We start from the raw sequence: 20,852 nt of genomic DNA on the forward strand, positions 1-20,852 counted from the left end.
AGTCTGTCCCCATGTGATCACAACATCTCAAACCCACCCCCACAAGCCTGTCCCCATGTGATCACGACATCTCAAACCCAGCCTCACAAGCCGGTCCCCATGTGATCACTGCATCTCAAACCCAGCCCCACAAGTCTGTCCCTATGTGATCACTACATCTCAAACCCAGCCCCACAAGTCTGTCCCCATGTGATCACAACATCATCTCAAACCCAGCCCCACAAGTCTGTCCCCATGTGATCACAACATCATCTCAAACCCAGCCCCACAAGCCTGTCCCCATGTGATCACTACATCTCAAACCCAGCCTCACAAGTCTGTCCCCATGTGATCACTACATCTCAAACCCACCCCCACAAGTCTGTCCCCATGTGATCACTACTTCTCAAACCCAGCCCCACAAGTCTGTCCCCATGTGATCACAACAACATCTCAGACCCAGCCCCACAAGTCTGTCCCCATGTGATCACTGCATCTCAAACCCAGTCCCACAAGTCTGTCCCCATGTGATCACTACAACATCTCAAACCCAGCCCCACAAGCCTGTCCCCATGTGATCACTACATCTCAAACCCAGCCCCACAAGCCTGTCCCCATGTGATCACTGCATCTCAAACCCAGCCCCACAAGCCTGTCCCCATGTGATCACTACATCTCAAACCCAGCCCCACAAATCTGTCCCCATGTGATCACTACATCTCAAACCCAGCCCCACAAGTCTGTCCCTATGTGATCACTACATCTCAAACCCAGCCCCACAAGTCTGTCCCCATGTGATCACAACAACATCTCAAACCCAGCCCCACAAGTCTGTCCCCATGTGATCACTGCATCTCAAACCCAGCCCCACAAGCCTGTTCCCATGTGATCACAACATCTCAAACCCAGCCTCACAAGCCTGTTCCCATGTGATCACAACATCTCAAACCCAGCCTCACAAGCCTGTCCCCATGTGATCACATCTCAAATCCAGCCCCACAAGTCTGTCCCCATGTGATCACTACATCTCAAACCTTGCCCCACAAGCCTGTCCCCATGTGATCACTGCATCTCAAATCCAGCCCCACAAGTCTGTCCCCATGTGATCGCTACATCTCAAACCCAGCCCCACAAGTCTGTCCCCATGTGATCACTGCTACATTTCAAACCCAGCCCCACAAGTCTGTCCCCATGTGATCACTACATCTCAAACCCACCCCCACAAGTCTGTCCCCATGTGATCACAACATCTCAAACCCACCCCCACAAGCCTGTCCCCATGTGATTACGACATCTCAAACCCAGCCTCACAAGCCTGTCCCCATGTGATCACTACATCTCAAACCCAGCCCCACAAGCCTGTCCCCATGTGATCAATACATCTCAAACCCAGCCCCACAAGCCTGTCCCCATGTGATCACTACATCTCAAACCCAGCCCCACAAGTCTGTCCCCATGTGATCACTACATCTCAAACCCAGCCCCACAAGTCTGTCCCCATGTGATCACTACATCTCAAACCCAGCCCCACAAGTCTGTCTCCATGTGATCACAACAACATCTCAAACCCAGCCCCACAAGTCTGTCCCCATGTGATCACAACAACATCTCAAACCCAGCCCCACAAGTCTGTCCCCATGTGATCACTACATCTCAAACCCACCCCAACAAGTCTGTCCCCATGTGATCACTACATCTCAAACCCACCCCCACAAGCCTGTCCCCATGTGATCACTACATCTCAAACCCAGCCCCACAAGTCTGTTCCCATGTGATCACTACATCTCAAACCCAGCCCCACATCTCAAACCCAGCCCCACAAGTCTGTCCCCATGTGATCACTACATCTCAAACCCAGCCCCACAAGTCTGTCCCCATGTGATCACTACATCTCAAACCCAGCCCCACAAGTCTGTCTCCATGTGATCACTACAACATCTCAAACCCAGCCCCACAAGTCTGTCCCCATGTGATCACTACATCTCAAATCCAGCCCCACAAGTCTGTCCCAATGTGATCACTACATCTCAAACCTTGCCCCACAAGTCTGTCCCCATGTGATCACTACAACATCTCAAATCCAGCCCCACAAGTCTGTCCCCATGTGATCACTACATCTCAAACCCAGCCCCACAAGTCTGTCCCCATGTGATCACTGCTCCATTTCAAACCCAGCCCCACAAGCCTGTCCCCATGTGATCACAACATCTCAAACCCAGCCCCACAAGTCTGTCCCCATGTGATCACTACATCTCAAACCCACCCCCACAAGTCTGTCCCCATGTGATCACAACATCTCAAACCCACCCCCACAAGCCTGTCCCCATGTGATCACTACATCTCAAACCCAGCCTCACAAGCCTGTCCCCATGTGATCACTACATCTCAAACCCAGCCCCACAAGCCTGTCCCCATGTGATCAATACATCTCAAACCCAGCCCCACAAGCCTGTCCCCATGTTATCACTACATCTCAAACCCAGCCCCACAAGTCTTTCCCTATGTGATCACTACATCTCAAACCCAGCCCCACAAGTCTGTCCCCATGTGATCACTACATCTCAAACCCAGCCCCACAAGTCTGTCCCCATGTGATCACTACTTCTCAAACCCAGCCCCACAAGTCTGTCCCCATGTGATCACAACAACATCTCAGACCCAGCCCCACAAACCTGTCCCCATGTGATCACTCCATCTCAAACCCAGCCCCACAAGTCTGTCCCCATGTGATCACTACATCTCAAACCCAGCCCCACAAATCTGTCCCCATGTGATCACTACATCTCAAACCCAGCCCCACAAGCCTGTCCCCATGTGATCACAACATCTCAAACCCAGCCCCACAAGTCTGTCCCCATGTGATCACTACATCTCAAACCCAGCCCCACAAGTCTGTCCCCATGTGATCACTACAACATCTCAAACCCAGCCACACTAGTCTGTCTCCATGTGATCACTGCATCTCAAACCCAGCCCCACAAGCCTGTGCCCATGTGATCACAACAACATCTCAAACCCAGCCCCACAAGTCTGTCCCCATGTGATCACAACATCTCAAACCCAGCCCCACAAGTCTGTCCCTATGTGATCACTACATCTCAAACCCAGCCCCACAAGTCTGTCCCAATGTGATCACTACATCTCAAACCCAGCCCCACAAGTCTGTCTCCATGTGATCACTACATCTCAAACCCAGCCCCACAAGTCTGTCCCCATGTGATCACTACATCTCAAACCCAGCCTCATGTCTGTCCCCATGTGATCACTACATCTCAAATCCAGCCCCACAAGTCTGTCCCCATGTGATCACTACATCTCAAACCCAGCCCCACAAGTCTGTCTCCATGTGATCACTACATCTCAAACCCAGCCCCACAAGTCTGTCCCTATGTGATCACTACATCTCAAACCCAGCCCCACAAGTCTGTCCCCATGTGATCACTACATCTCAAACCCAGCCTCACAAGTCTGTCCCTATGTGATCACTACATCTCAAACCCAGCCCCACAAGTCTGTCCCCATGTGATCACTACATCTCAAACCCAGCCCCACAAGCCTGTCCCCATGTGATCACAACATCTCAAACCCAGCCCCACAAGTCTGTCCCCATGTGATCACTACAACATCTCAAACCCAGCCCCACAAGTCTGTCCCCATGTGATCACAACAACATCTCAAACCCAGCCCCACAAGTCTGTCCCCATGTGATCACTACATCTCAAACCCAGCCCCACAAGTCTGTCCCCATGTGATCACAACAACATCTCAAACCCAGCCTCACAAGTCTGTCCCCATGTGATCACTACATCTCAAACCCAGCCCCACAAGTCTGTCCCCATGTGATCACTACATCTCAAACCCAGCCCCACAAGCCTGTCCCCATGTGATCACAACATCTCAAACCCAGCCCCACAAGTCTGTCCCCATGTGATCACGACATCTCAAAGCCAGCCCCACAAGTCTGTCCCCATGTGATCACAACAACATCTCAAACCCACCCCCACAAGCCTGTCCCCATGTGATTACGACATCTCAAACCCAGCCTCACAAGCCTGTCCCCATGTGATCACTACATCTCAAACCCAGCCCCACAAGCCTGTCCCCATGTGATCAATACATCTCAAACCCAGCCCCACAAGCCTGTCCCCATGTGATCACTACATCTCAAACCCAGCCCCACAAGTCTGTCCCCATGTGATCACTACATCTCAAACCCAGCCCCACAAGTCTGTCCCCATGTGATCACTACATCTCAAACCCAGCCCCACAAGTCTGTCTCCATGTGATCACAACAACATCTCAAACCCAGCCCCACAAGTCTGTCCCCATGTGATCACAACAACATCTCAAACCCAGCCCCACAAGTCTGTCCCCATGTGATCACTACATCTCAAACCCACCCCAACAAGTCTGTCCCCATGTGATCACTACATCTCAAACCCACCCCCACAAGCCTGTCCCCATGTGATCACTACATCTCAAACCCAGCCCCACAAGTCTGTTCCCATGTGATCACTACATCTCAAACCCAGCCCCACATCTCAAACCCAGCCCCACAAGTCTGTCCCCATGTGATCACTACATCTCAAACCCAGCCCCACAAGTCTGTCCCCATGTGATCACTACATCTCAAACCCAGCCCCACAAGTCTGTCTCCATGTGATCACTACAACATCTCAAACCCAGCCCCACAAGTCTGTCCCCATGTGATCACTACATCTCAAATCCAGCCCCACAAGTCTGTCCCAATGTGATCACTACATCTCAAACCTTGCCCCACAAGTCTGTCCCCATGTGATCACTACAACATCTCAAATCCAGCCCCACAAGTCTGTCCCCATGTGATCACTACATCTCAAACCCAGCCCCACAAGTCTGTCCCCATGTGATCACTGCTCCATTTCAAACCCAGCCCCACAAGCCTGTCCCCATGTGATCACAACATCTCAAACCCAGCCCCACAAGTCTGTCCCCATGTGATCACTACATCTCAAACCCACCCCCACAAGTCTGTCCCCATGTGATCACAACATCTCAAACCCACCCCCACAAGCCTGTCCCCATGTGATCACTACATCTCAAACCCAGCCTCACAAGCCTGTCCCCATGTGATCACTACATCTCAAACCCAGCCCCACAAGCCTGTCCCCATGTGATCAATACATCTCAAACCCAGCCCCACAAGCCTGTCCCCATGTTATCACTACATCTCAAACCCAGCCCCACAAGTCTTTCCCTATGTGATCACTACATCTCAAACCCAGCCCCACAAGTCTGTCCCCATGTGATCACTACATCTCAAACCCAGCCCCACAAGTCTGTCCCCATGTGATCACTACTTCTCAAACCCAGCCCCACAAGTCTGTCCCCATGTGATCACAACAACATCTCAGACCCAGCCCCACAAACCTGTCCCCATGTGATCACTCCATCTCAAACCCAGCCCCACAAGTCTGTCCCCATGTGATCACTACATCTCAAACCCAGCCCCACAAATCTGTCCCCATGTGATCACTACATCTCAAACCCAGCCCCACAAGCCTGTCCCCATGTGATCACAACATCTCAAACCCAGCCCCACAAGTCTGTCCCCATGTGATCACTACATCTCAAACCCAGCCCCACAAGTCTGTCCCCATGTGATCACTACAACATCTCAAACCCAGCCACACTAGTCTGTCTCCATGTGATCACTGCATCTCAAACCCAGCCCCACAAGCCTGTGCCCATGTGATCACAACAACATCTCAAACCCAGCCCCACAAGTCTGTCCCCATGTGATCACAACATCTCAAACCCAGCCCCACAAGTCTGTCCCTATGTGATCACTACATCTCAAACCCAGCCCCACAAGTCTGTCCCAATGTGATCACTACATCTCAAACCCAGCCCCACAAGTCTGTCTCCATGTGATCACTACATCTCAAACCCAGCCCCACAAGTCTGTCCCCATGTGATCACTACATCTCAAACCCAGCCTCATGTCTGTCCCCATGTGATCACTACATCTCAAATCCAGCCCCACAAGTCTGTCCCCATGTGATCACTACATCTCAAACCCAGCCCCACAAGTCTGTCTCCATGTGATCACTACATCTCAAACCCAGCCCCACAAGTCTGTCCCTATGTGATCACTACATCTCAAACCCAGCCCCACAAGTCTGTCCCCATGTGATCACTACATCTCAAACCCAGCCTCACAAGTCTGTCCCTATGTGATCACTACATCTCAAACCCAGCCCCACAAGTCTGTCCCCATGTGATCACTACATCTCAAACCCAGCCCCACAAGCCTGTCCCCATGTGATCACAACATCTCAAACCCAGCCCCACAAGTCTGTCCCCATGTGATCACTACAACATCTCAAACCCAGCCCCACAAGTCTGTCCCCATGTGATCACAACAACATCTCAAACCCAGCCCCACAAGTCTGTCCCCATGTGATCACTACATCTCAAACCCAGCCCCACAAGTCTGTCCCCATGTGATCACAACAACATCTCAAACCCAGCCTCACAAGTCTGTCCCCATGTGATCACTACATCTCAAACCCAGCCCCACAAGTCTGTCCCCATGTGATCACTACATCTCAAACCCAGCCCCACAAGCCTGTCCCCATGTGATCACAACATCTCAAACCCAGCCCCACAAGTCTGTCCCCATGTGATCACGACATCTCAAAGCCAGCCCCACAAGTCTGTCCCCATGTGATCACAACAACATCTCAAACCCAGCCCCACAAGTCTGTCCCCATGTGATCACTACATCACAAACCCAGCCCCACAAGTCTGTCCCCATGTGATCACAACAACATCTCAAACCCAGCCCCACAAGTCTGTCCCCATGTGATCACTACATCTCAAACCCACCCCAACAAGTCTGTCCCCATGTGATCACTACATCTCAAACCCAGCCCCACAAGCTTGTCCCCATGTGATCACTACATCTCAAACCCAGCCCCACAAGTCTGTTCCCATGTGATCACTGCATCTCAAACCCAGCCCCACAAGTCTGTCCCCATGTGGTCACTACATCTCAAACCCAGGCCCACATCTCAAACCCAGCCCCACAAGTCTGTCCCCATGTGATCACTACATCTCAAACCCAGCCCCACAAGTCTGTCCCCATGTGATCACTACATCTCAAACCCACCCCCACAAGTCTGTCCCCATGTGATCACAACATCTCAAACCCACCCCCACAAGCCTGTCCCCATGTGATTACGACATCTCAAACCCAGCCTCACAAGCCTGTCCCCATGTGATCACTACATCTCAAACCCAGCCCCACAAGCCTGTCCCCATGTGATCAATACATCTCAAACCCAGCCCCACAAGCCTGTCCCCATGTGATCACTACATCTCAAACCCAGCCCCACAAGTCTGTCCCCATGTGATCACTACATCTCAAACCCAGCCCCACAAGTCTGTCCCCATGTGATCACTACATCTCAAACCCAGCCCCACAAGTCTGTCTCCATGTGATCACAACAACATCTCAAACCCAGCCCCACAAGTCTGTCCCCATGTGATCACAACAACATCTCAAACCCAGCCCCACAAGTCTGTCCCCATGTGATCACTACATCTCAAACCCACCCCAACAAGTCTGTCCCCATGTGATCACTACATCTCAAACCCACCCCCACAAGCCTGTCCCCATGTGATCACTACATCTCAAACCCAGCCCCACAAGTCTGTTCCCATGTGATCACTACATCTCAAACCCAGCCCCACATCTCAAACCCAGCCCCACAAGTCTGTCCCCATGTGATCACTACATCTCAAACCCAGCCCCACAAGTCTGTCCCCATGTGATCACTACATCTCAAACCCAGCCCCACAAGTCTGTCTCCATGTGATCACTACAACATCTCAAACCCAGCCCCACAAGTCTGTCCCCATGTGATCACTACATCTCAAATCCAGCCCCACAAGTCTGTCCCAATGTGATCACTACATCTCAAACCTTGCCCCACAAGTCTGTCCCCATGTGATCACTACAACATCTCAAATCCAGCCCCACAAGTCTGTCCCCATGTGATCACTACATCTCAAACCCAGCCCCACAAGTCTGTCCCCATGTGATCACTGCTCCATTTCAAACCCAGCCCCACAAGCCTGTCCCCATGTGATCACAACATCTCAAACCCAGCCCCACAAGTCTGTCCCCATGTGATCACTACATCTCAAACCCACCCCCACAAGTCTGTCCCCATGTGATCACAACATCTCAAACCCACCCCCACAAGCCTGTCCCCATGTGATCACTACATCTCAAACCCAGCCTCACAAGCCTGTCCCCATGTGATCACTACATCTCAAACCCAGCCCCACAAGCCTGTCCCCATGTGATCAATACATCTCAAACCCAGCCCCACAAGCCTGTCCCCATGTTATCACTACATCTCAAACCCAGCCCCACAAGTCTGTCCCTATGTGATCACTACATCTCAAACCCAGCCCCACAAGTCTGTCCCCATGTGATCACTACATCTCAAACCCAGCCCCACAAGTCTGTCCCCATGTGATCACTACTTCTCAAACCCAGCCCCACAAGTCTGTCCCCATGTGATCACAACAACATCTCAGACCCAGCCCCACAAACCTGTCCCCATGTGATCACTCCATCTCAAACCCAGCCCCACAAGTCTGTCCCCATGTGATCACTACATCTCAAACCCAGCCCCACAAATCTGTCCCCATGTGATCACTACATCTCAAACCCAGCCCCACAAGCCTGTCCCCATGTGATCACAACATCTCAAACCCAGCCCCACAAGTCTGTCCCCATGTGATCACTACATCTCAAACCCAGCCCCACAAGTCTGTCCCCATGTGATCACTACAACATCTCAAACCCAGCCACACTAGTCTGTCTCCATGTGATCACAACATCTCAAACCCAGCCCCACAAGTCTGTCCCTATGTGATCACTACATCTCAAACACAGCCCCACAAGTCTGTCCCAATGTGATCACTACATCTCAAACCCAGCCCCACAAGTCTGTCTCCATGTGATCACTACATCTCAAACCCAGCCCCACAAGTCTGTCCCCATGTGATCACTACATCTCAAACCCAGCCTCATGTCTGTCCCCATGTGATCACTACATCTCAAATCCAGCCCCACAAGTCTGTCCCCATGTGATCACTACATCTCAAACCCAGCCCCACAAGTCTGTCTCCATGTGATCACTACATCTCAAACCCAGCCCCACAAGTCTGTCCCTATGTGATCACTACATCTCAAACCCAGCCCCACAAGTCTGTCCCCATGTGATCACTACATCTCAAACCCAGCCTCACAAGTCTGTCCCTATGTGATCACTACATCTCAAACCCAGCCCCACAAGTCTGTCCCCATGTGATCACTACATCTCAAACCCAGCCCCACAAGCCTGTCCCCATGTGATCACAACATCTCAAACCCAGCCCCACAAGTCTGTCCCCATGTGATCACTACAACATCTCAAACCCAGCCCCACAAGTCTGTCCCCATGTGATCACAACAACATCTCAAACCCAGCCCCACAAGTCTGTCCCCATGTGATCACTACATCTCAAACCCAGCCCCACAAGTCTGTCCCCATGTGATCACAACAACATCTCAAACCCAGCCTCACAAGTCTGTCCCCATGTGATCACTACATCTCAAACCCAGCCCCACAAGTCTGTCCCCATGTGATCACTACATCTCAAACCCAGCCCCACAAGCCTGTCCCCATGTGATCACAACATCTCAAACCCAGCCCCACAAGTCTGTCCCCATGTGATCACGACATCTCAAAGCCAGCCCCACAAGTCTGTCCCCATGTGATCACAACAACATCTCAAACCCAGCCCCACAAGTCTGTCCCCATGTGATCACTACATCACAAACCCAGCCCCACAAGTCTGTCCCCATGTGATCACAACAACATCTCAAACCCAGCCCCACAAGTCTGTTCCCATGTGATCACTGCATCTCAAACCCAGCCCCACAAGTCTGTCCCCATGTGGTCACTACATCTCAAACCCAGGCCCACATCTCAAACCCAGCCCCACAAGTCTGTCCCCATGTGATCACTACATCTCAAACCCAGCCGCACAAGTCTGTCCCCATGTGATCACTACATCTCAAACCCAGCCCCACAAGTCTGTCTCCATGTGATCACTACAACATCTCAAACCCAGCCCCACAAGCCTGTCCCCATGTGATCACTACAACATCTCAAACCCAGCCCCACAAGTCTGTCCCCATGTGATCACAACAACATCTCAAACCCAGCCCCACAAGTCTGTCCCCATGTGATCACTACATCTCAAACCCAGCCTCACAAGCCTGTCCCCATGTGATCACTGCATCTCAAACCCACCCCCACAAGCCTGTCCACATGTGATCACAACATCATCTCAAACCCAGCCCCACAAGCCTGTCCCCATGTGATCACTACATCTCAAACCCAGCCCCACAAGCCTGTCCCCATGTGATCACTGCATCTCAAATCCAGCCCCACAAGTCTGTCCCCATGTGATCACTACATCTCAAACCCAGCCCCACAAGTCTGTCCCCATGTGATCACTACATCTCAAACCCAGCCCCACAAGTCTGTCCCCATGTGATCACTGCATCTCAAACCCAGACCCACAAGTCTGTCCCCATGTGATCACTGCATCTCAAACCCAGCCCCATAAGTCTGTCCCCATGTGATCACTGCATCTCAAACCCAGCCCCACAAGCCTGTCCCCATGTGATCACAACATCTCAAACCCAGCCCCACAAGTCTGTCCCCATGTGATAACTCCATCTCAAACCCACCCCCACAAGTCTGTCCCCATGTGATCACAACATCTCAAACCCACCCCCACAAGCCTGTCCCCATGTGATCACTACATCTCAAACCCAGCCTCACAAGCCGGTCCCCATGTGATCACTACATCTCAAACCCAGCCCAACAAGTCTGTCCCTATGTGATCACTACATCTCAAACCCAGCCCCACAAGTCTGTCCCTATGTGATCACAACATCTCAAACCCAGCCCCACAAGTCTGTCCCCATGTGATCACAACATCATCTCAAACCCAGCCCCACAAGTCTGTTCCCATGTGATCACAACATCATCTCAAACCCAGCCCCACAAGCCTGTCCTCATGTGATCACATCATCTCAAACCCAGCCCCACAAGTCTGTCCCCATGTGATCACAACATCATCTCAAACCCAGCCCCACCAGCCTGTCCCCATGTGATCACAACATCATCTCAAACCCAGCCCCACAAGTCTGTCCCCATGTGATCACTACATCTCAAACCCACGCCCACAAGTCTGTCCCCATGTGATCACTACTTCTCAAACCCAGCCCCACAAGTCTGTCCCCATGTGATCACAACAACATCTCAGACCCAGCCCCACAAGTCTGTCCCCATGTGATCACTACATCTCAAACCCAGTCCCACAAGTCTGTCCCCATGTGATCACTACAACATCTCAAACCCAGCCCCACAAGCCTGTCCCCATGTGATCACTACATCTCAAACCCAGCCCCACAAGCCTGTCCCCATGTGATCACTGCATCTCAAACCCAGCCCCACAAGCCTGTCCCCATGTGATCACTCCATCTCAAACCCAGCCCCACAAGTCTGTCCCCATGTGATCACTACATCTCAAACCCAGCCCCACAAATCTGTCCCCATGTGATCACTACATCTCAAACCCAGCCCCACAAGTCTGTCCGTATGTGATCACTACATCTCAAACCCAGCCCCACAAGTCTGTCCCCATGTGATCACAACAACATCTCAAACCCAGCCCCACAAGTCTGTTCCCATGTGATCACTACATCTCAAACCCAGCCCCACCTCAAACCCAGCCCCACAAGTCTGTCCCCATGTGATCACTGCATCTCAATCCCAGCCCCACAAGCCTGTCCCCATGTGATCACAACATCTCAAACCCAGCCCCACAAGTCTGTCCCCATGTGATCATTACAACATCTCAAACCCAGCCCCACAAGTCTGTCCCCATGTGATCACTACAACATCTCAAACCCAGCCCCACAAGTCTGTCTCCATGTGATCACTACATCTCAAACCCAGCCCCACAAGCCTGTGCCCATGTGATCACAACAATATCTCAAACCCAGCCCCACAAGTCTGTCCCCATGTGATCACTACATCTCAAACCCAGCCCCACAAGTCTGTCCCCATGTGATCACTACATCTCAAACCCAGCCCCACAAGTCTGCCCCCATGTGATCACTACATCTCAAACCCAGCCCCAAAAGTCTGTCCCCATGTGATCACTACATCTCAAAGCCACCCCCACAAGCCTGTCCCGATGTGATCACAACAACATCTCAAACCCAGCCCCACAAGTCTGTCCCCATGTGATCACTACATCTCAAACCCAGCACCACAAGTCTGTCCCCATGTGATCACAACATCTCAAACCCACCCCCACAAGCCTGTCCCCATGTGATCACTACATCTCAAACCCAGCCCCACAAGCCTGTCCCCATGTGATCACTACATCTCAAACCCAGCCCCACAAGCCTGTCCTCATGTGATCAATACATCTCAAACACAGCCCCACAAGTCTGTCCCCATGTGATCACTACATCTCAAACCCAGCCCCACAAGTCTGTCCCTATGTGATCACTACATCTCAAACCCAGCCCCACAAGTCTGTCCCTATGTGATCACAACATCTCAAACCCAGCCCCACAAGTCTGTCCCTATGTGATCACAACATCTCAAACCCAGCCCCACAAGTCTGTCCCCATGTGATGACTACATCTCAAACCCAGCCCCACAAGTCTGTCCCCATGTGATCACTACATCTCAAACCCAGCCCCACAAGTCTGTCCCCATGTGATCACTACAACATCTCAAACCCAGCCCCACAAGTCTGTCTCCATGTGATCACAACAACATCTCAAACCCAGCCCCAAAAGCCTGTCCCCATGTGATCACTACATCTCAAACCGAGCCACACAAGTCTGTCCCCATGTGATCACTCCAACATCTCAAACCCACCCCCACAAGTCTGTCCCCATGTGATCACTACATCTCAAACCCAGCCCCACAAGTCTGTCCCCATGTGATCACTACAACATCTCAAACCCAGCCCCACAAGCCTGTCCCCATGTGATCACTGCATCTCAAACCCAGCCCCACAAGCCTGTCCCCATGTGATCACTCCATCTCAAACCCAGCCCCACAAGTCTGTCCCCATGTGATCACTACATCTCAAACCCAGCCCCACAAATCTGTCCCCATGTGATCACTACATCTCAAACCCAGCCCCACAAGTCTGTCCCTATGTGATCACTACATCTCAAACCCAGCCCCACAAGTCTGTCCCCATGTGATCACAACAACATCTCAAACCCAGCCCCACAAGTCTGTTCCCATGTGATCACTACATCTCAAACCCAGCCCCACAAGTCTGTCCCCATGTGGTCACTACATCTCAAACCCAGCCCCACATCTCAAACCCAGCCCCACAAGTCTGTCCCCATGTGATCACTGCATCTCAAACCCAGCCCCACAAGCCTGTCCCCATGTGATCACTACATCTCAAACCCAGCCCCACAAGCCTGTGCCCATGTGATCACAACAATATCTCAAACCCAGCCCCACAAGTCTGTCCCCATGTGATCACTACATCTCAAACCCAGCCCCACAAGTCTGTCCCCATGTGATTACTACATCTCAAAGCCACCCCCACAAGCCTGTCCCGATGTGATCACAACAACATCTCAAACCCAGCCCCACAAGTCTGTCCCCATGTGATCACAACATCTCAAACCCAGCCCCACAAGCCTGTGCCCATGTGATCACTACATCTCAAACCCAGCCCCACAAGCCTGTCCCCATGTGATCACAACAACATCTCAAACCCAGCCCCACAAGTCTGTCCCCATGTGATCACTACATCTCAAACCCAGCACCACAAGTCTGTCCCCATGTGATCACAACATCTCAAACCCACCCCCACAAGCCTGTCCCCATGTGATCACTACATCTCAAACCCAGCCCCACAAGCCTGTCCCCATGTGATCACTACATCTCAAACCCAGCCCCACAAGCCTGTCCTCATGTGATCAATACATCTCAAACACTGCCCCACAAGTCTGTCCCCATGTGATCACTACATCTCAAACCCAGCCCCACAAGTCTGTCCCTATGTGATCACTACATCTCAAACCCAGCCCCACAAGTCTGTCCCTATGTGATCACAACATCTCAAACCCAGCCCCACAAGTCTGTCCCTATGTGATCACAACATCTCAAACCCAGCCCCACAAGTCTGTCCCCATGTGATGACTACATCTCAAACCCAGCCCCACAAGTCTGTCCCCATGTGATCACTACATCTCAAACCCAGCCCCACAAGTCTGTCCCCATGTGATCACTACAACATCTCAAACCCAGCCCCACAAGTCTGTCTCCATGTGATCACAACAACATCTCAAACCCAGCCCCAAAAGCCTGTCCCCATGTGATCACTACATCTCAAACCCAGCCCCACAAGTCTGTCCCCATGTGATCACTCCAACATCTCAAACCCAGCCCCACAAGCCTGTCCCCATGTGATCACTACATCTCAAACCCACCCCCACAAGTCTGTCCCCATGTGATCACAACATCTCAAACCCAGCACCACAAGTCTGTCCCCATGTGATCACAACATCTCAAACCCAGCCCCACAAGTCTGTCCCCATGTGATCACTGCTACATCTCAAACCCACCACAAGTCTGTCCCCATGTGATCACTACATCTCAAACACAGCCCCACAAGTCTGTCCCCATGTGATCACAACAACATCTCAAACCCAGCCCCACAAGTCTGTCCCCATGTGATCACTACATCTCAAACCCAGCCCCACAAGCCTGTCCCCATGTGATCACTACAACATCTGAAACCCAGTCCCACAAGTCTGTCCCCATGTGATCACTACATCTCAAACCCAACCCCACAAGCCTGTCCCCATGTGATCACTACATCTCAAACCCAGCCCCACAAGCCTGTCCCCATGTGATCACTGCAACATCTGAAACCCAGTCCCACAAGTCTGTCCCCATGTGATCACTACATCTCAAACTCAGCCCCACAAGTCTGTCCCCATGTGATCACTACATCTCAAACCAGTCCCACAAGCCTGTCCCCATGTGATCACTACATCTCAAACCCAGCCCCACAAGTCTGTCCCCATGTGATCACTACATCTCAAACCCAGCCCCACAAGTCTGTCCCCATGTGATCACTCCATCTCAAACCCAGACCCACAAGTCTGTCCCCATGTGATCACTACATCTCAAACCCAGCCCCACAAGTCTGTCCCCATGTGATCACTACAACATCTCCAACCCAGCCCCACAAGTCTGTCCCCATGTGATCACTACATCTCAAACCCAGCCCCACAAGTCTGTCCCCATGTGATCACGACATCTCAAACCAGTCCCACAAGCCTGTCCCCATGTGATCACTACATCTCAAACCCAGCCCCACAAGTCTGTCCCTATGTGATCACAACATCTCAAACCCAGCCCCACAAGTCTGTCCCTATGTGATCACAACATCTCAAACCCAGCCCCACAAGTCTGTCCCCATGTTATGACTACATCTCAAACCCAGCCCCACAAGTCTGTCCCCATGTGATCACTACATCTCAAACCCAGCCCCACAAGTCTGTCCCCATGTGATCACTACAACATCTCAAACCCAGCCCCACAAGTCTGTCTCCATGTGATCACAACAACATCTCAAACCCAGCCCCAAAAGCCTGTCCCCATGTGATCACTACATCTCAAACCGAGCCACACAAGTCTGTCCCCATGTGATCACTCCAACATCTCAAACCCACCCCCACAAGTCTGTCCCCATGTGATCACTACATCTCAAACCCAGCCCCACAAGTCTGTCCCCATGTGATCACTACAACATCTCAAACCCAGCCCCACAAGCCTGTCCCCATGTGATCACTGCATCTCAAACCCAGCCCCACAAGCCTGTCCCCATGTGATCACTCCATCTCAAACCCAGCCCCACAAGTCTGTCCCCATGTGATCACTACATCTCAAACCCAGCCCCACAAATCTGTCCCCATGTGATCACTACATCTCAAACCCAGCCCCACAAGTCTGTCCCTATGTGATCACTACATCTCAAACCCAGCCCCACAAGTCTGTCCCCATGTGATCACAACAACATCTCAAACCCAGCCCCACAAGTCTGTTCCCATGTGATCACTACATCTCAAACCCAGCCCCACAAGTCTGTCCCCATGTGGTCACTACATCTCAAACCCAGCCCCACATCTCAAACCCAGCCCCACAAGTCTGTCCCCATGTGATCACTGCATCTCAAACCCAGCCCCACAAGCCTGTCCCCATGTGATCACTACATCTCAAACCCAGCCCCACAAGCCTGTGCCCATGTGATCACAACAATATCTCAAACCCAGCCCCACAAGTCTGTCCCCATGTGATCACTACATCTCAAACCCAGCCCCACAAGTCTGTCCCCATGTGATTACTACATCTCAAAGCCACCCCCACAAGCCTGTCCCGATGTGATCACAACAACATCTCAAACCCAGCCCCACAAGTCTGTCCCCATGTGATCACAACATCTCAAACCCAGCCCCACAAGCCTGTGCCCATGTGATCACTACATCTCAAACCCAGCCCCACAAGCCTGTCCCCATGTGATCACAACAACATCTCAAACCCAGCCCCACAAGTCTGTCCCCATGTGATCACTACATCTCAAACCCAGCACCACAAGTCTGTCCCCATGTGATCACAACATCTCAAACCCACCCCCACAAGCCTGTCCCCATGTGATCACTACATCTCAAACCCAGCCCCACAAGCCTGTCCCCATGTGATCACTACATCTCAAACCCAGCCCCACAAGCCTGTCCTCATGTGATCAATACATCTCAAACACAGCCCCACAAGTCTGTCCCCATGTGATCACTGCATCTCAAACCCAGCCCCACAAGTCTGTCCCTATGTGATCACTACATCTCAAACCCAGCCCCACAAGTCTGTCCCTATGTGATCACAACATCTCAAACCCAGCCCCACAAGTCTGTCCCTATGTGATCACAACATCTCAAACCCAGCCCCACAAGTCTGTCCCCATGTGATGACTACATCTCAAACCCAGCCCCACAAGTCTGTCCCCATGTGATCACTACATCTCAAACCCAGCCCCACAAGTCTGTCCCCATGTGATCACTACAACATCTCAAACCCAGCCCCACAAGTCTGTCTCCATGTGATCACAACAACATCTCAAACCCAGCCCCAAAAGCCTGTCCCCATGTGATCACTACATCTCAAACCCAGCCCCACAAGTCTGTCCCCATGTGATCACTCCAACATCTCAAACCCAGCCCCACAAGCCTGTCCCCATGTGATCACTACATCTCAAACCCACCCCCACAAGTCTGTCCCCATGTGATCACAACATCTCAAACCCAGCACCACAAGTCTGTCCCCATGTGATCACAACATCTCAAACCCAGCCCCACAAGTCTGTCCCCATGTGATCACTGCTACATCTCAAACCCACCACAAGTCTGTCCCCATGTGATCACTACATCTCAAACACAGCCCCACAAGTCTGTCCCCATGTGATCACAACAACATCTCAAACCCAGCCCCACAAGTCTGTCCCCATGTGATCACTACATCTCAAACCCAGCCCCACAAGCCTGTCCCCATGTGATCACTACAACATCTGAAACCCAGTCCCACAAGTCTGTCCCCATGTGATCACTACATCTCAAACCCAACCCCACAAGCCTGTCCCCATGTGATCACTACATCTCAAACCCAGCCCCACAAGCCTGTCCCCATGTGATCACTGCAACATCTGAAACCCAGTCCCACAAGTCTGTCCCCATGTGATCACTACATCTCAAACCCAGCCCCACAAGTCTGTCCCCATGTGATCACTACATCTCAAACCAGTCCCACAAGCCTGTCCCCATGTGATCACTACATCTCAAACCCAGCCCCACAAGTCTGTCCCCATGTGATCACTACATCTCAAACCCAGCCCCACAAGTCTGTCCCCATGTGATCACTCCATCTCAAACCCAGACCCACAAGTCTGTCCCCATGTGATCACTACATCTCAAACCCAGCCCCACAAGTCTGTCCCCATGTGATCACTACAACATCTCCAACCCAGCCCCACAAGTCTGTCCCCATGTGATCACTACATCTCAAACCCAGCCCCACAAGTCTGTCCCCATGTGATCACGACATCTCAAACCAGTCCCACAAGCCTGTCCCCATGTGATCACTACATCTCAAACCCAGCCCCACAAGTCTGTCCCCATGTGATCACTACATCTCAAACCCAGCCCCACAAGTCTGTCCCCATGTGATCACTCCATCTCAAACCCAGACCCACAAGTCTGTCCCCATGTGATCACTACAACATCTCCAACCCAGCCCCACAAGTCTGTCCCCATGTGATCACTACATCTCAAACCCAGCCCCACAAGTCTGTCCCCATGTGATCACTCCATCTCAAACCCAGACCCACAAGTCTGTCCCCATGTGATCACTACAACATCTCCAACCCAGCCCCACAAGCCTGTCCCCATGTGATCACGACATCTCAAACCCAGACCCACAAGTCTGTCCCCATGTGATCACTACAACATCTCAAACCCAGCCCCACAAGCCTGTCCCCATGTGATCACAACAACATCTCAAACCCAGCCCCACAAGTCTGTCCCCATGTGATCACTACATCTCAAACCCAGCCCCACAAGTCTGTCCCAATGTGATCACTACATCTCAAACCCAGCCCCACAAGTCTGTCCCCATGTGATCACTACATCTCAAACCCCATCACTGAAAAACGAGCTGACACTTTTTACAGCCTAACTTTAAAGACGCCATCAATCGCTGAACGATGCCACCAAGCAACAACCACAACTACAGCCAGTGAAGGAACATAAAACAAAAGACTTGCATTTCTATAGTGCCTTTCACAACCTCAGTACGTCCCAAAGCGCTTCACAGCCACTGAAGTTCTTTTGGAGTGTGGTCACTGTGGCAGTGTCGGAAACGCTACACTATGTATGCACAGCAAGCTCCCACACACAGCAATGTCATAATAACCAGATCTTCTGTTTCACTGATGTTAGTGGAGGGATAAATATTGGCCAGGACCCCGGGGAGAACTCTCCTGCTCTTCTTTCAATAGTGCCAGGGGATCTTTTACATCCAGCTGAGAGGCAGCACCTCCAACAGTGCGGCACTCCCTCAGTACTGCCCCTCAGACAGTGCAGCGCTCCCTCAGTACTGCCCCTCCAACAGTGCGGCGCTCCCTCAGTACTGCCCCTCCGACAGTGCAGCGCTCCCTCAGTACCGCCCCTCCGACAGTGCGGCGCTCCCTCAGTACTGCCCCTCCGACAGTGCAGCGCTCCCTCAGTACTGCCCCTCCGACAGTGCGGCGCTCCCTCAGTACTGCCCCTCCGACAGTGCAGCGCTCCCTCAGTACTGCCCCTCCGACAGTGCGGCGCTCCCTCAGTACTGCCCCTCCGACAGTGCAGCGCTCCCTCAGTACCGCCCCTCCGACAGTGCGGCGCTCCCTCAGTACTGCCCCTCCGACAGTGCGGCACTCCCTCAGTACTGCGCTCCCTCAGTACTGCCCCTCCGACAGTGCGGCGCTCCCTCAGCACTGCCCCTCCGACAGTGTAGTGCTCCCTCAGCACTGCCCCTCCGACAGTGCGGTGCTCCCTCAGCACTGCCCCTCCGACAGTGCGGCGCTCCCTCAGTACTGCCCCTCCGACAGTGCGGTGCTCCCTCAGCACTGCCCCTCCGACAGTGCGGTGCTCCCTCAGCACTGCCCCTCCGACAGTGCGGTGCTCCCTCAGCACTGCCCCTCCGACTGTGCGGTGCTCCCTCAGCACTGCCCCTCCGACAGTGCGGTGCTCCCTCAGCACTGCCCCTCCGACAGTGCGGTGCTCCCTCAGCACTGCCCCTCCGACAGTGCGGTGCTCCCTCAGCACTGCCCCTCCGACAGTGCGGTGCTCCCTCAGCACTGCCCCTCCGACAGTGCGGTGCTCCCTCAGCACTGCCCCTCCGACAGTGCGGTGCTCCCTCAGCACTGCACTGGGCATGTCATCCTAGATTTGTGCTCATGTTTCCATAATTAGCTTAAATCCACAACCTTCTGACTCAGAATCGAGAAAGCTACCCACTGAGCCAGGGCTGACACTGACAGGAGCGCGGGGGGGCCCAGGGGTGAGGGGGGGATTCAAGGGGGGGGGGCGGGGTTTGCGGCAAGTTGGGGGGGGGAGGGGTTTACGGGGGGGCGGGGTTTACCGTTCTGCCATGGTCCTAACGAGCACCCTTCAAGTGCCACACGAACATTTTTAGTGAGTTTGAAAAGAACGAGAGCTGAGACCGAGGGGTCTCCTCCTGCCCATGTGTGAGAATTGTATCCCTGCAGCAGCCACAGTGCCAACAAAGTATCTCAGAATCAAGCTTTCCACTGGTACCTGTCGCTCCTTCTGGGGTATGTACAGCGTGCCAGTACACCATGATGGAGCCGTCCGATTCATACATCTGCAAGGACACACACGGTGAGAATGCTGGAGACAGTTACACACCCATTTAGTTAACCATCAAACACTTGCATCATCACATGGGCCGTGGCAGTCCCAGAGCGAACAAATAACAGCAACAAATTAGGGTGCAACAATTTAATGGTAACGAGGAAAGGCCTGCTCACCTCCTCATCAAATTCTTCAGCCCCTCCTCACCAAAACACTCCCCCCGATCACACCCTGTCCCATTGAACACACACTCTAACCCCCCCCCGATCACACCCTGTCCCATTGAACACACACT

The 20,852-nt window shown here is 52.6% G+C and overlaps 1 protein-coding gene across 1 annotated transcript in view; it reads right to left on the reverse strand.

Moving 5' to 3' along the window:
* Nucleotides 1-20,567, reverse strand: part of LOC139242010 (WD repeat-containing protein 54-like) — an 85,746-nt gene extending 65,179 nt beyond the window's left edge. The window contains exon 1 of the mRNA XM_070870144.1: nt 20,501-20,567. Within this exon, the coding sequence (XP_070726245.1) occupies nt 20,501-20,567 (67 nt within the window). The remainder of the gene's footprint in view (nt 1-20,500) is intronic.
* Between the last annotated feature and the right edge of the window lie 285 nt (nt 20,568-20,852).

Source organism: Pristiophorus japonicus, unplaced genomic scaffold (genome assembly GCF_044704955.1).
Source record: "Pristiophorus japonicus isolate sPriJap1 unplaced genomic scaffold, sPriJap1.hap1 HAP1_SCAFFOLD_1169, whole genome shotgun sequence".
NCBI classification, from domain to species: Eukaryota; Metazoa; Chordata; class Chondrichthyes; family Pristiophoridae; genus Pristiophorus; species Pristiophorus japonicus.